General features: G+C 37.1%; 1 protein-coding gene across 1 annotated transcript; it reads left to right on the top strand.

Annotated features, from left to right (window-relative positions):
• Positions 1-1,586: 1,586 nt before the first annotated feature.
• On the top strand, positions 1,587-13,023 carry notum2 (notum pectinacetylesterase 2). Its single transcript, XM_051897114.1, has 11 exons — positions 1,587-1,912; positions 2,124-2,176; positions 2,795-2,890; positions 2,986-3,046; positions 3,145-3,245; positions 3,310-3,409; positions 4,711-4,899; positions 8,148-8,248; positions 8,353-8,500; positions 8,795-8,842; positions 11,807-13,023. The coding sequence occupies exons 1-11, from the start codon at positions 1,599-1,601 to the stop codon at positions 12,105-12,107; spliced, it is 1,512 nt and encodes a 503-aa protein (XP_051753074.1). The 5' UTR covers positions 1,587-1,598; the 3' UTR covers positions 12,108-13,023.
• The last annotated feature ends 238 nt before the right edge of the window (positions 13,024-13,261 follow it).

The following is a 13,261-nucleotide window of genomic DNA, read 5'->3' as shown; positions in this document are numbered from 1 at the left end:
ATGACAGATTGGTCATTATCTGATCAAAAATTATGTTCGGCTTTTTATTATTATTTTATGGATTTTATATATTTTTTTTATTTATTTGGAGTGTCTTGGATTATAAGTAGAGTATCTCAGCGCGTCTCACTGCCAACCCTTTTCTTGAGGCTCATTAATGGCTGATTGACATGGAAGGATGGTGTACATTTCATTGATGAGACTTACAGAGGCCAGACTCTCTTTTGCTGATCACTACGTCAGCCTAAAGCTATCCCAGATCGGTTTCTAATACTCCTGCCTTCTGTCTCCCCTGAATATGGATTTACAATTTGTGAATTATTATTGAATAAATAATTATTTTGTGGCAGTTTTCTGGATGTAAAATCAAATACTATAGAATAAAATGCTGTCAGTTGGTTTCTTACTATTATTTTATTTTAGTTGGTTAGTTAACTTTTTTCATTGTCTAGAAATTTATTAGCAGTTTCTATTATCAAATAGCAACTGATTGAAATAATATTCCTTTTAGCTTTTATTGATTCTTGTTGAGTACCAATCTTTTTTAAGTTATATCTAGCGATAAAACTGGATTGACTACCACAATATTTGTAGAAAATTCTCATGTCACAGTCTAATAAAGAGGCCTTTTTCAAGCAGGGACAGTGCTTGTATTTAGATGGAAGTATAATGCTTTAGTTGGTCGGACGCAAAGATAGAGAAGAGATTTCCTATGCTGAAGATGTAACAAACTATCCATAACATGCATATTCATTTCACCATGATAGAAGCGGAGTGGATAATGACAGCATCAGTCTATCAGCTGCAGCCTTATGTGAAGGTCACACATCAACCCTTTTTGAAAATCACCAGATATTTTGTAAATCTGTGAATGATTCACTGCCATTTTACATACAGCTCTTACTTTAATTGAAGAGTTTAAGAGAAGAGACAGTCACAGGATTATTTCGAGTGAGTGAAGAGTTTCTCCATATTAGAGTGAGCAGGGAGAGGTCTGCTCCAATGACCTAGAGCCACATGCCATGTAGCTGCAGGGTTATGCAGGTATTTCAACCATGTAGGTGTTTAAATCAAAGTCGAGGGGAGGGCGGGAGGGCTTGTTGTGAGACTAAGTTAGATGGGGAGGGGAAGTCTTTGAAATATGGTTGGGAGAGCGCATGTTATCTTTTCTCCTCGCCATTAGACGTCCAGGTTTGGTGTGTCATTGGTTGCAGCCCAGAGCTGGCACCAGCTCAAAGGGGATGTTGAGAAATGCTGCCCATATGGTGGCACTATAAAATCTAGCACGGACCTCAATCAAAGACAAAGATCTGTTAAGGACGCCAGCATAGCATCAATTCGAAAACCACCTTTCCCGCAGCGCCTGAGGATTTTTTGCTCTCCAAGACGCCAAGGGGACCAGGACCAGTTGCTTAAAGGGGTGAGTGTTCATTTTAAGATTGTGGCCATAAGGTTGATGGCTTGTAATTTCATTGGTGGTGGCAGATTAAGTCTTTAAGTAGCAGTGTCTTTTCAAAGCATGGGCCCTTCATGATAAAAATTAAGATTGTTTGACTGTTCTATTTGGTCTTTTTTAGGGAGGTCCTGTCGGATTTGATATGAATATTCTGTGTCATGTTATGTTCCTGCTTCTGCTGGGAGTCATTTCTTGCCAGAACAACAATCGCAATGCTAAGGCGGGTGGAAAACCTGCAAAGAAGCCTAACAGCCAAGCTATAGAGGCGACCCAACATGGCCCTGAAGATGACCCAAACCCTGGGCTGGCAGGTGCTGCCGATTCCAGTAAAGAAACAAATCCCGGAGGTCGTGGCACCAGCCAACAAAGCGCATCTGTCAACAAGCCTATTGATGAAATGAAGCTGTACTTTCTTAAAAACACTTTAGTGACATGCAACGACGGTACTGCCGCTGGGTAAGACACAGCACTGACATCTTCACTGCTAGCCAAAGGTGCACTAAATAAACTTGGCAATTTTCAGTTTCTAATTAAACAAATTTGATTATCATTCTAGAATGAACTGTAAGACCGATGTCACATTAAATATTGGTCCTTTGACAGTTTTTGAAAATGTCCTCATATGGCTATGTTCCCTAGACCATCTATATTTATTTGTGGCCCATAGGTTTTACCTAAAGGAGTTCAAAGGAAGTAAGAGATGGCTGATATTTTTGGAAGGTGAGTATTTAAAACGAAGTTAATTTTGTCGAGAGAGGTCAGCGGGCTTAAATGCGGTGCTCTGCTTTATTTTGACTGCTGGTCATCTTCTTAGACGTAATTTTTCTTGCTTTTTTGGAGCACGTCAAATCGCACTGGTTCACCAGTATGTCGAGAAGGTATATAGTGTCACTGGACAAGAAAAGTAACATGCAATGTTGAATTAGCCATGCCAAAATTAAACAATGCAAGAAGGAGAACAAGGAGAGAGCACATAAATCATGCTCCTCTTTTCTTGGAAAGCCTCGACAAGAGGAAGTGACTTTAAATGGAGGGGGAGAGACAGGCAAACTTACTGAACATATTATAGTAACAATAATAAGCTGTAACTGCTCTAATATGGCTGATATGGATTCATTGTACATTGTGCTGTTTTTTGTGAATTAAAAACCAATTTTAAAAGAATAAAATAGTAGACTATATACTATAGGAGATTAAATCCAGATCCTCTCTACTGCAAGGGAGGAATAACAAGGTAAATACAGCAAATGTTTGCCAATACAGTTCAAACTGGCGAAGCTTTTGAAGTCTGCACAAAGGATGGCTAATGTGAGGTTAATTCCAATTAATCATATTTAGGTGGTTGGTGCTGCTACAACAAAGAGACCTGCGATTCCAGATACAAAGCTATCCCCCGACTTATGAGCTCAACTGACTGGCCTCAAACACGCAAAGGTAGGCTGAAATTAACCAGACACACAGCAATATATTTGCTAGCTAGTCGTGCAAACCATACTTCAGTGATCCTTAATGAAAACAATTATTTGCAGGGAGTGGTTTACTATCAACACAAGCTGAGGAAAATCCTCACTGGTATAATGCCAATATTGTGTAAGTTTCTGAAAAATTCAAGAGTGAGATTTACATCACCTTTCTAATTACCATCTAACTGACTTGTGTATCTTATCTGGTGTATCTTATGTGACTAGGTTTGTTCCCTACTGTTCAAGTGATGTGTGGAGTGGTAACAAAGCAGCGTCAAAATCCAAACAGGGAAAAGAAACAGGTACATTTTTCAGTGATAAATTTGGTCTGACCATTTTTCGTTTTTGTTTTCCAAAATTAGGATCCTCTATTTCTTTATTTTGCCACAGAATATGCTTTCATGGGATCTCAAATCATTCGGGAGGTTATCAAAGATCTTGGCCCAAAAGGACTGAAACAAGCTAAAGTTGTGATGTTGGCAGGAACAAGGTGAGATCTCACTAGTTGTGTTACTAAACTGAAGTTGAGATAAAATAGTTACTCAGATAACATAAACTGTAAAAAAAATTATTTTCATGACTGGTTATCACAACATTTGTTCTTTTGTCAAATCAACTTCAATAATTAATGTGGTTCAGATAACATAATATTTTGAGTTTCTGTTGATTAAACCAATCGCCTTCATTGTATTAACTCAAATTTTTAATTCCAATGAATTCAAAATTTTAAGGCAACGAGGTAACTTACTATTTTAAGTTAAACCAACAATTCTTTTTTAAAGTGTACATATCCGGTCCTCATCAGGGCCAACTATGGCACATATGGCTCAGTTCTGGCAGCGGTAAAGGTCATATGGTCCGTATCTGGCCCACACACATCAAGCCGGTTTTAGTGTGAGTTGTGGCTTGCTGTGTATGGCACAGATGTGGCCCATGTGCCCTTTGCCGCTGCCAGAACTGAGCCATATGTGCCATAGTTGGCCCTGATGAGGCCTGAATATATATATGCTATTGCCAGCCACACTCAGGTTGAGTCATCGCCGTCATTCCATGTGGTATGTGGGCCAGAACATTGTGGGAGATGTGGGCCACAACTGGGCCAGATGTCATTTGCTATCTGGGTATGACATTGGTTTGATTGATTTCTGTATGTTCCTCAAATAATAGAAAGGATTTATAGCAAAAGATAGATTCATCAGTATTAATCCATAAATACAGTGAGCTTTCCTCATTGTCTGGCCTGGAAAAAGTGATTAGAGGTTAATTAACTGTGCAATTTGTTTCCACAGTCCAAGAACTATAACTATTATAAATCCCATAATTGGATTTGAATTCGCTCATAAACAAAGACAACACCCATTACACCTGTTGCTGCATATTGAGATCTAATAACAAGATGCTATGAACAATTGAAACAGAGCCATCTGGAGTACCATGAAATCCTATTCCCGTCCATAGACCACCCCTTGAGTTTTACCACAACACCACCTCTCCTTACACAACACTGACCGAAGCACTATTTTCAGCACATCCTGTTGTCTTCCATAAAATTTTTTACTGCAGCCTGTGATGCAGTATAGACAATGACATAAGAATCTATATATATGTACTGCCATGCAGGATTCTTCCAAGGTTAGCAACATGTTTTGTTGGTTTTCTTAAAGGATCTGTTAAAGCCATTTTATATTCAGAGCAATGTTTTTAGTTAAATAGTTTGACGAACTAGATTTTGGGGGCTGAGGTAATATTTTGGGAGTGAAACCAGATTGAGGTTCTTATTCTTTCCTGCAGTGCCGGTGGAACAGGTGTGCTGCTGAACATTGATAAGGTGTCCAGTCTTCTGGAGCAGCTGGGTGCAGATGCTCAGGTGCGCGGCCTTGTCGACTCAGGCTGGTTTCTGGAAAGTAAACAGCAAAAAGTTCCTGACTGTCCAGACAGTGCCTCCTGCACCCCTGTAGATGCCATAAAAAAAGGACTTCGGTAAAGTATACACCTAATCTCGACTTATGTGGTTTTGGTAACATTTTAATTTATAGTTTAATCCATGTTAATTGAATTTATGGTAACACTTTAGAATACTGTTCCGTCATTAATGAATACCTACACAGGAACAAATGAGTAAAGAAATATTAACATTCCAGCTACTGCTATTAGCTGCATTCCACCGAAATTACCCTGAACAATTTGTCCCAGAATCTTTTTCCCCCAGACCTGTTGCTGTCTGCATTTGCATCGCGGTCTAAAGTACCGTGAAGAAGAGTCCGGTGACATAGGACTGTGCGTGACTTTCCAGTTCCCGCTGGATTTCGTCTTCTGCATATAAGCTTAATAAAGCCTGAACCATCGGCCGTATTTTTTAAACTCCATTGTTGATTTGAATAGCAAACAACTCTTACTGCACACGCCACAACAGACTTTTAAAAATGGTGGTTGAAATAAAATGCTGCGTGAACTCAACCAATCAGCATGTTCAGCGCCCAAGTCCCACCCCTGAAAGATCCTGAACTTAAAGTAAAGTACTACCTCACGAGCAGGGACTTTCTGATGGGGAAATTTTTAACTTCATTTAGACCCTGGTCCCTGCGGTCAAAACACACAGAGTACCACCTAAAAGTCCCTAGTTCCTTGGGAAAGTTCCTGTGGTGGAAATGCGGCTATTAACTAAAAAGAAACTCTGATTAAGGAATTAGTAAGTAATCATAGAGTGCTCAGTTGAATGAGGTAGTTCACTATTAGCTAATCAATAACTCCCACCTCCCAAAGGACCACTAAGAACTACTATATACAGGTTCACAATTAACATGAATAATGCATAATTAATTCTAAAGTGAAGATCATGGTAACCTACTAGTAATGACTCAAATATTACCAAATCCTTCAGAAGGAATAACTTATTATTTGGAATGATTTTCTAAAGTGAAAAGCATGATAACTCTCTAGTAATGACTGAAGTCATTGTAAACTTTTAAGGTTTTGGATAGTGATAACTCAAGTGTTACTACATCTTACTAATTATTTGGATTAGTATTCTAAAGTGAAGATCATGGTAACCCACTAGTAATGACTCAAGTGTTACCAAATCTGTCAGAACCAATTACTATCCAAAATCTTACAAAAACCTCAAAAGCTTACAAGAGAGTTACTAGAGAGTTATAATGCTTTTCACTTTAGAATACTGTTCCAAATAATTAGTAATTCCTTGGATGTAGTAACACTTGAGTCATTACTACCATGATTTTCACTTTTCAATTAACTATACATTATGCATTATTCACATTAATTATGAAGCTGTGTAGTTATTAGTAGTCATCTGGGAGGTATGAAAAAATAGTTGATAAGCTAATAGTGAAGTACCTCATTCAACCGAGCGCTATTACTTACTAATTCATTAATCAGAGGGTTTTTTTTGTTAGTTAATTGTAGTTACTAGAATGTTAATATTGTGTTACTCATTTGTTCCTGTGCAGTTATTCAATAATAACGGAACAGTATTCTAAAGTGTTACAGAATTTATTAGATTAGCAATAACCATAATATCCCTTGTGAAAAAGGAGACGTACACTTCAGTCTACTTTTAAAAAGAGTAGCCTATTTATTATGGAACTATTATACTTTTAAATAATATACCTAAGAATGAACTGAATGTAATGATTTAGGACAATTAATTGCATGTTATTTACAATTAAATGTATTATACTTTAACTATATATTAAATTATTTGACTTTAAGAGTGCTTTTTTGACCCACTTAAATAGGACTTAAGTATATCTTTATGTGTAATTTCATAATTACTTTGAAATATGGTGAAAGTGTACTGCCAAATGTACTGACAAGCATTTATGGTTAAAGTAAAACTTTAAATTTGACATATTACAAAGTGTACTTTAGTGTGTTAAAAACATACCCCTGGTTTCAAAGACAATGCTTAAATCTAGTCCCAGACTAAAATGCATGTTTGATCTGTTTTAACTGAAAGCAACTTGCACTGATGTATCTTTAAAAATTGGAACTGCCATTGTTTTGTCTTTGAAGATGCACACCAGTAATGTTTTTTTTTCTAAGGCACTTTTTTTTAGAAAAGCTACTTAAAAGTCTTAATTGAACTAAGGCCTAATCCTGGTTTAATCTAAATCCTGTAACACTTAAGTGACCTTTTATTTCATTAAAGAGGACCTATAATGCCCCTTTTACAAGATGTAATATAAGTCTCTGGTGTCCCCAAAATGTGTCTGTGAAGTTTCAGCTCAAAATACTCCACAGATCATTTATTATAACTTGTCAAATTTGCCCCTATTTGGGTGTGAGCAAAAACACACTGTCTTTGTGTGTGTCCCTTTAAATGCAAATGAGCTGCTACTCCCGGCCCCCTTTCCAGAAGAGGGCGGAGCTTTAACAGCTCGTGCTTCAGTAGCTCAACAACAACAAAGCTAGAGAATCTCACGCAGCAAAAATGAGGATTGTCAGTAACGGTGTTCAGCCTTACATTGTTCAAACCGGAGTCGACACTGATGGAGAGACTCAGGAAGAAGTTACAACTTTTAGAATGAAACTGGACGTTTCTGAATAGTTAGTGGATAAATTTATGTAGTTGCTGTGGAGTTGATTCAACTCATTGACTAGCATGTGTCGTCATGTTAATCTTTCGTGCAAATCCAGCGTTGAATTGACCCTCGTTTCTGAAGCAGTCCGGCGTAAAATGACGGCATGACAACAACACTCTACTACAACAACTCTTCCTCTTCTCTAAAGCAGCCCAACATGGCCTCACCCTCTTTTTCATGTGTTTTCGGGGGCAGGGTTTATGTAAATTTTAGGGTTAGTGATGTCACCAACCCGGGAAGAAGCTCGTTGTAGTCCCTACCAGCCGTTTGTTGTAGTCCTTAAAAAGCGATTTCTGTAAAAGAAAATTTTGCAGATGTTGTTTATGCTCAAACAGCAACATTACACACTAACTAAAGTTCAAAAAGTGAAATCATAATCAAGGCCCCCTTTAATATTATATTACCTGCAAGTACAGTTTTTTTTTTTTTTTAATATACATTTAAGATTACACTACAAGTGCACGATTTAGTGCACTTCTTTTTCACAAAGAAAGACCAAAAGTACGTGTGTGTTGCTTCTAAAGCAAGTTACTGTTGCTCATACTTACTATTAGGCATTTGACTTAAACTTCAGTGCATAACTCATCCACATATTGTTATTTTCTGATGATTTTATATCTCTGTTAGGTTGTGGAGTGGTGTTGTTCCAGAAAAGTGCAAACAGCAGTATAAAAGAGGCGAGGATTGGCAATGCTTTTTTGGACACAAACTCTACTCCTACATAACCGGTGAGGGTGTGCTGTCTGTGCAAAATAAATGAAAACATTTTCACAGAAGTGGCTAACGCTAATAAGAATTACTTCCTTTAAAATAAGGATGTGTCCCTTTGTAGCTCCGCTATTTGTGGTGCAGTGGTTGTTTGATGAGGAACAGCTACGAGTGGAGAACATTTATATAGGCGGCCAGTCACTCTCAGAGCAGCAGTGGACCTACATGCAGAACCTGGGAAAAGAGTTCAAAAACTCCCTCAAAGATGTTACGTAAGTACATTACTTTCATAATATATTAGTATATTACTTGTACTTGCTCCAGAACGGCTTAATAGATACTAATAGCTGAATAATCATGTCAAAATCAAGTTATCAAAAGTAATCTAATCTAATCAGTGTAACCTTATTAACAATGATAATTACTATTCATATTAGGATTTTAATAAGAATCTATTTGATAATGTTTTACAAATAGCCAAATGGTAAAAACAACCATGAATCTGTGTTTTGCTCAAGGCTGTATATCTTCTGTGTACTAAAATGTCCTTCTCTGTGTTGCTTTAGGGCCGTGTTCGCACCCTCCTGTCTTTCCCACACTTTGATAACCAAAAGGTAAGGACACCAGGCACCCTGAGACACACTCCTCATGGGTGAGCTCATACGTCTGCATTTGAACACTCATCCATCATGATGCATTCTAGGTGTCACCAAAATGCCACCTCATGGTTTCACACTTAATTAATGGCTCCTCTATGAGCTCAGCTGAGAGAGCAGTGGGACAGATGATTTGTGAGGTGGACCATGAAACTATGGCAAAACACAGCTTACAGCAGAGGTAGCTGCTTATAAAGACAATGATTAGGCTGAAGGGACATTAAATTGATAATAAAATTGCCACTTTCGTCTAAAGCAACTTAAACGTCTAAAGTGCCCTTAAAGGGGCCTTAGCAAAACTTCCAAGGGGCTGGAGGATGACTTAAAAATATATAGATTTTTTATATAATTAATATTATAATAATAATGAATATAATTGTAATTAATTTAATATATTATTTATGTTAATATTAATTAAATGGTACACTATATTGGCATACTAAAAATGACACTGTGAATCAAAAATTTTCTGCACTCTTTCCAAACTTAAGCACTCCCTGTTCAGAAGTCATTTTGCTTGTGTAATGTGACTTATTTCCTATTTAAACATTATTAATAATGGGAAAATGTAGGGCAATTCCATTTCAGACCTATATTGTCGTTTGCTAAAACAATGCCTAAATAGCTGTTTCACTATCGGTCTTGAAAAACAGCAGTCCACTAGATAGTGCGCACAAACTCTTTCCGCGCTCAAGGCCATAGGCTACTTTGAAAGGCTCGTGCGCTCAACTGTGCACGAGATGGAGCGGGACGCAGAAAATGAAGTAAGGCCTATACCCGTGACTTAAGACAACATTTATTTTCTCTCACACACAACACAGATAAAACAACTTTCTAATAAAGCGACCAAACTGCCTGTCAAGTGATAGACGAAACTGACAATGACTTTTTATCTTTTTTAAACTAAAATGAAAGGCAATGTGGATAAATGCAGAGCAAATATGCATTTCACATGTCGGCAAATCAGATTAAATCGGCTAAATTGCCTGTGCGAGCATGCTTTAACTAGTCTACAGCGCAACATTGATGCACCGAAAAACAATCAAAAATTAATTTACAGAATTGAATTGGAACAGAATATACCGTTCTACACCGTAAAAAATGAATGTGATTTTTAACGGTAAAATATTGTAAAACGCTACGGAGTACGCAGTAAGTTCCCGTACTAGGCCTATATACAGGGAAAAACTGTAAAAGCTCTTACTAGACATTTTATGTAATTTTCACAGTAAAATGCTGTAAATTTTAGGAGTAAAAAAGAACAACTCAAGGTATAATTTACAGTCAAAAACTGTAAACTGATATTCCCATTTGAAAGTATTTTGTTTAAAAAAAATCATGTTTCTTAATAGTTTTTGTTATCAGTTATGTACATTAGGGTTTTATGTTACATCTTCTGTTGTTTAATGAATGTTTATTGCATTATGTAAGTGTTGTGGGTTACCATGATGGTGTTTTGCGTTTGTGTGAATGATTCTTTGCACCTTCTTTATATCAGGATATACTGAAGCTCGTGGAAAAGCTACTTGTGATGAACTCTGATTTTTCATGTGGCTTTCTCTTTTACCACCTGCAATTGTGGTGGTTGTCAGTATAATTTAAAGGTACAAAACAGATTTTAGTAGTAGTGTGCATTGTTGAATTTACTGGTTTACATTCAAATTTTCTTGTTTGTAAATTAGTTTTATACTGTAAAATTTACAGTTTGTTCTGTAAATGTGTTTACAGTTTTTCTGTATTTTTTACAGAATTATTCTGGCAACCACAGCTGCCAAAATTATTTTGTAAAAACTACAGTATTTTTTACAGTGTAATAAATAAAAATAGTTTAAAAAAAATGAAATAGTCATAATCAAATCACAAGTGCAAAATGCCTGAAGTGCAGGGGAACATATATTCGAAACACAAGCCACAAATAGTTAAATTAGATAACCCAGAGTGATCAATAAATAAATTAAAATTAAAGAAATTATTAAAATAACAAAAGTAGCCCATATATAGCCAGAATTGTCAACTTTGTCTTTTCAACTGCAGAGACAAAAATGCTAAACTGGAGTGGCAGTCTTTTTAGCTAAACATTCACAGCATCCAAAAATCAAATTAGAACCGGCTGAAATGTTTTGAAATCACTTGTAGCCTACCTGATTGGAAAAAAATCCAGTCTTTCACACAATCTGCCTGTGTCCGTTTGAGTCTTTTCAAATAACGCGCTAGTCAACTCCTTAACGTTGGCCGGCAGAAGCACGTCGCAATGTTTGTCGTTGTTGAGCGGTAGGATATGAGCTATCTTATGTTTTTTGGGTCATCTTTTACCATTTCAAATTGCATCCAATTCCACACTTTAGATTTTCTTATCCCAGACATTGTTAAAGTTTTAATTCCTGCCGCCAAGATGCTCCTCTGTTGGTCACGGATCATGGAAAGTGAAACAGCTTTGTTCACGCACATTAAAAATATTTATTAAAAGCTTCTTTCTTTTCACATTTTTATTTATAGCATTATCATAATAGGCTGTATATTAACTTATTGGGAGAAAACCGGTAGGTCTATGTAAAATCAGATATTGAGCACCCCCATATCTCGTTTCATATCACCTCTGCAAAGATTCGACTGTGAGATTGGCAGTCGAATCAGGCTCCTCCTGTCGAAGCATCGAATCGTCGACTACTCAGGTTCACCCCTAGTATAGACCATTCACTGGAATACTTATTTAGTTGTGACGAACGTCAATCTAGAGTGACGTAAAAGTCACACTAATCCGATTTGACTGTTCAGACTGAGGTCGCATGCAACAGACCTGTATCTGATTTAGGAGAAGATCAGATTCTTTGTGGTCTGTGCTGTTCACACTGTTATGAAACAAACACATATGAGCAAAAAAAATTGGGCGAATTTTTCCTATCCTATTTTTTTGTCTTTCAGTAATTGGATGGATTTCCAGGTCAAGGGGACGTCACTTTCCCGTGCTCTGCAGTGCTGGGACAAAAGTCTTCAGGAGGCCAATAAGAACAGCAAAACCGCTCTGAAGGGCTGTCCCTTTCATCTCATCGATAACTGTCAATGGCCACAGTGCAATCCAACTTGTCCAGCCCTGATTGACCAGGCCACACAACAGGAGATGACTCTGCTCCAGGTGCTGGCCAGTATGGGCTTGGACCTGCAAAAGCTCGGCTTGGATGTAAGCGGGGATATTTCAGCCAGCATGGTTAGCAATGGTGGCTAAATTAGCATTAGCGAGCGGTGGTGTTCTTATCGACGCAGTTCACCTCATCCATACTTTAGAGATTGTTCAGTGGCTTCCTCTCTGGCCACTTCCAGAGATGGACCTGGGTTTGTCTAGTGAACACGTCACTGGATTTCAGTACCGACAGTCTGCCTTTAAAACCATGTTCTATCAACAGGAATGATTTCGGGTTCTCCAAGTGAGCAACACTGAGTGCCTCTAGACACAGTTAATCAATGGTTATCACAACTGCTAAATAATCTAATTCATCACTTCAGTAAGAGAACTAGTGTCTAAATTCAATGTTTTAGCTAAAACTGTCTGACAGCATCATGCTGTTCTAACCCTAACCTAAAAAGAGCTGAATTTACTGTTATTAAATCTGAAGAATGTACAAGTTGCAAATCAACAAGGATTTAGTAGGACGTTTGTCTTTCCATCACATTTTGGAGAAAATCAGTGAGCAGTCTAATAACTGCATTTGTCTTTAGAAAAAAAGAAAAACATGACAGGACAGCAGAACATTGCAGTAACCACATTTTCCAAACTTCCTGCCACAATACTTAATCTACGTTATGTATCTTCATTATTTTTTAGCAAGTGCATGCTGTTTTTAACACATTGTAGTCCATTTTGCAGACGAGAGTCATAAAAATGGCATACATTGATGTGAATGGATAAATGTGGTATCTGTTTATTTTTGCCTTATATATGCATAAGTGTGCAATTACATATTGACAACCATCCTCAAATACAAAAGAAAAACATCTACTTTAAATATAATTGCACATCCACATAATTATACTTCTTGCCTATTGTCATGATCTGTAATATCCATCAAGTTCTTTTGACATTTATAGTTTGTTTGAATTCTTGAACACTAATAAAAGACGAATGGAAGCTTTTATATGTACAAGATGTTTTAGACACCTGCTATCTCAGTGTGTGTGTATGTGTGTGTCTTACCGAAACTGAGTGTTTTAATTAGGGCTGGACGATTATGACCTAAAATCAAAATCTCAATTAATTGAACATTTTACCTCGATTACGATTAATGAACTTTTTTTTTTTTTTTTTTTTTTTGCCCTCATAGTTCACTTACAAGGTTTGTACTGTAAATATGCTTGACTATTAAAGGTTGGATATTTTTTTCC

This window comes from Ctenopharyngodon idella, chromosome 6 (assembly GCF_019924925.1).
Source record: "Ctenopharyngodon idella isolate HZGC_01 chromosome 6, HZGC01, whole genome shotgun sequence".
Classification (NCBI taxonomy): Eukaryota; Metazoa; Chordata; class Actinopteri; order Cypriniformes; family Xenocyprididae; genus Ctenopharyngodon; species Ctenopharyngodon idella.
The sequence above is the reverse complement of the archived record's forward strand: the minus strand, read 5'-3'. Positions and strand labels throughout refer to the sequence as shown.

Excerpts from the sequence above, each read along its gene's own strand:
- notum2 (XM_051897114.1), top strand. The coding sequence starts at position 1,599 with ATGAATATTCTGTGTCATGTTATGTTCCTGCTTCTGCTGGGAGTCATT. Across the intron at positions 3,246-3,309 it reads ATTTTTCAGTGATAAATTTG|AATATGCTTTCATGGGATCT; the intron begins GTCTGACCATTT and ends ATTTTGCCACAG. Across the intron at positions 8,249-8,352 it reads ACTCTACTCCTACATAACCG|CTCCGCTATTTGTGGTGCAG; the intron begins GTGAGGGTGTGC and ends GTCCCTTTGTAG.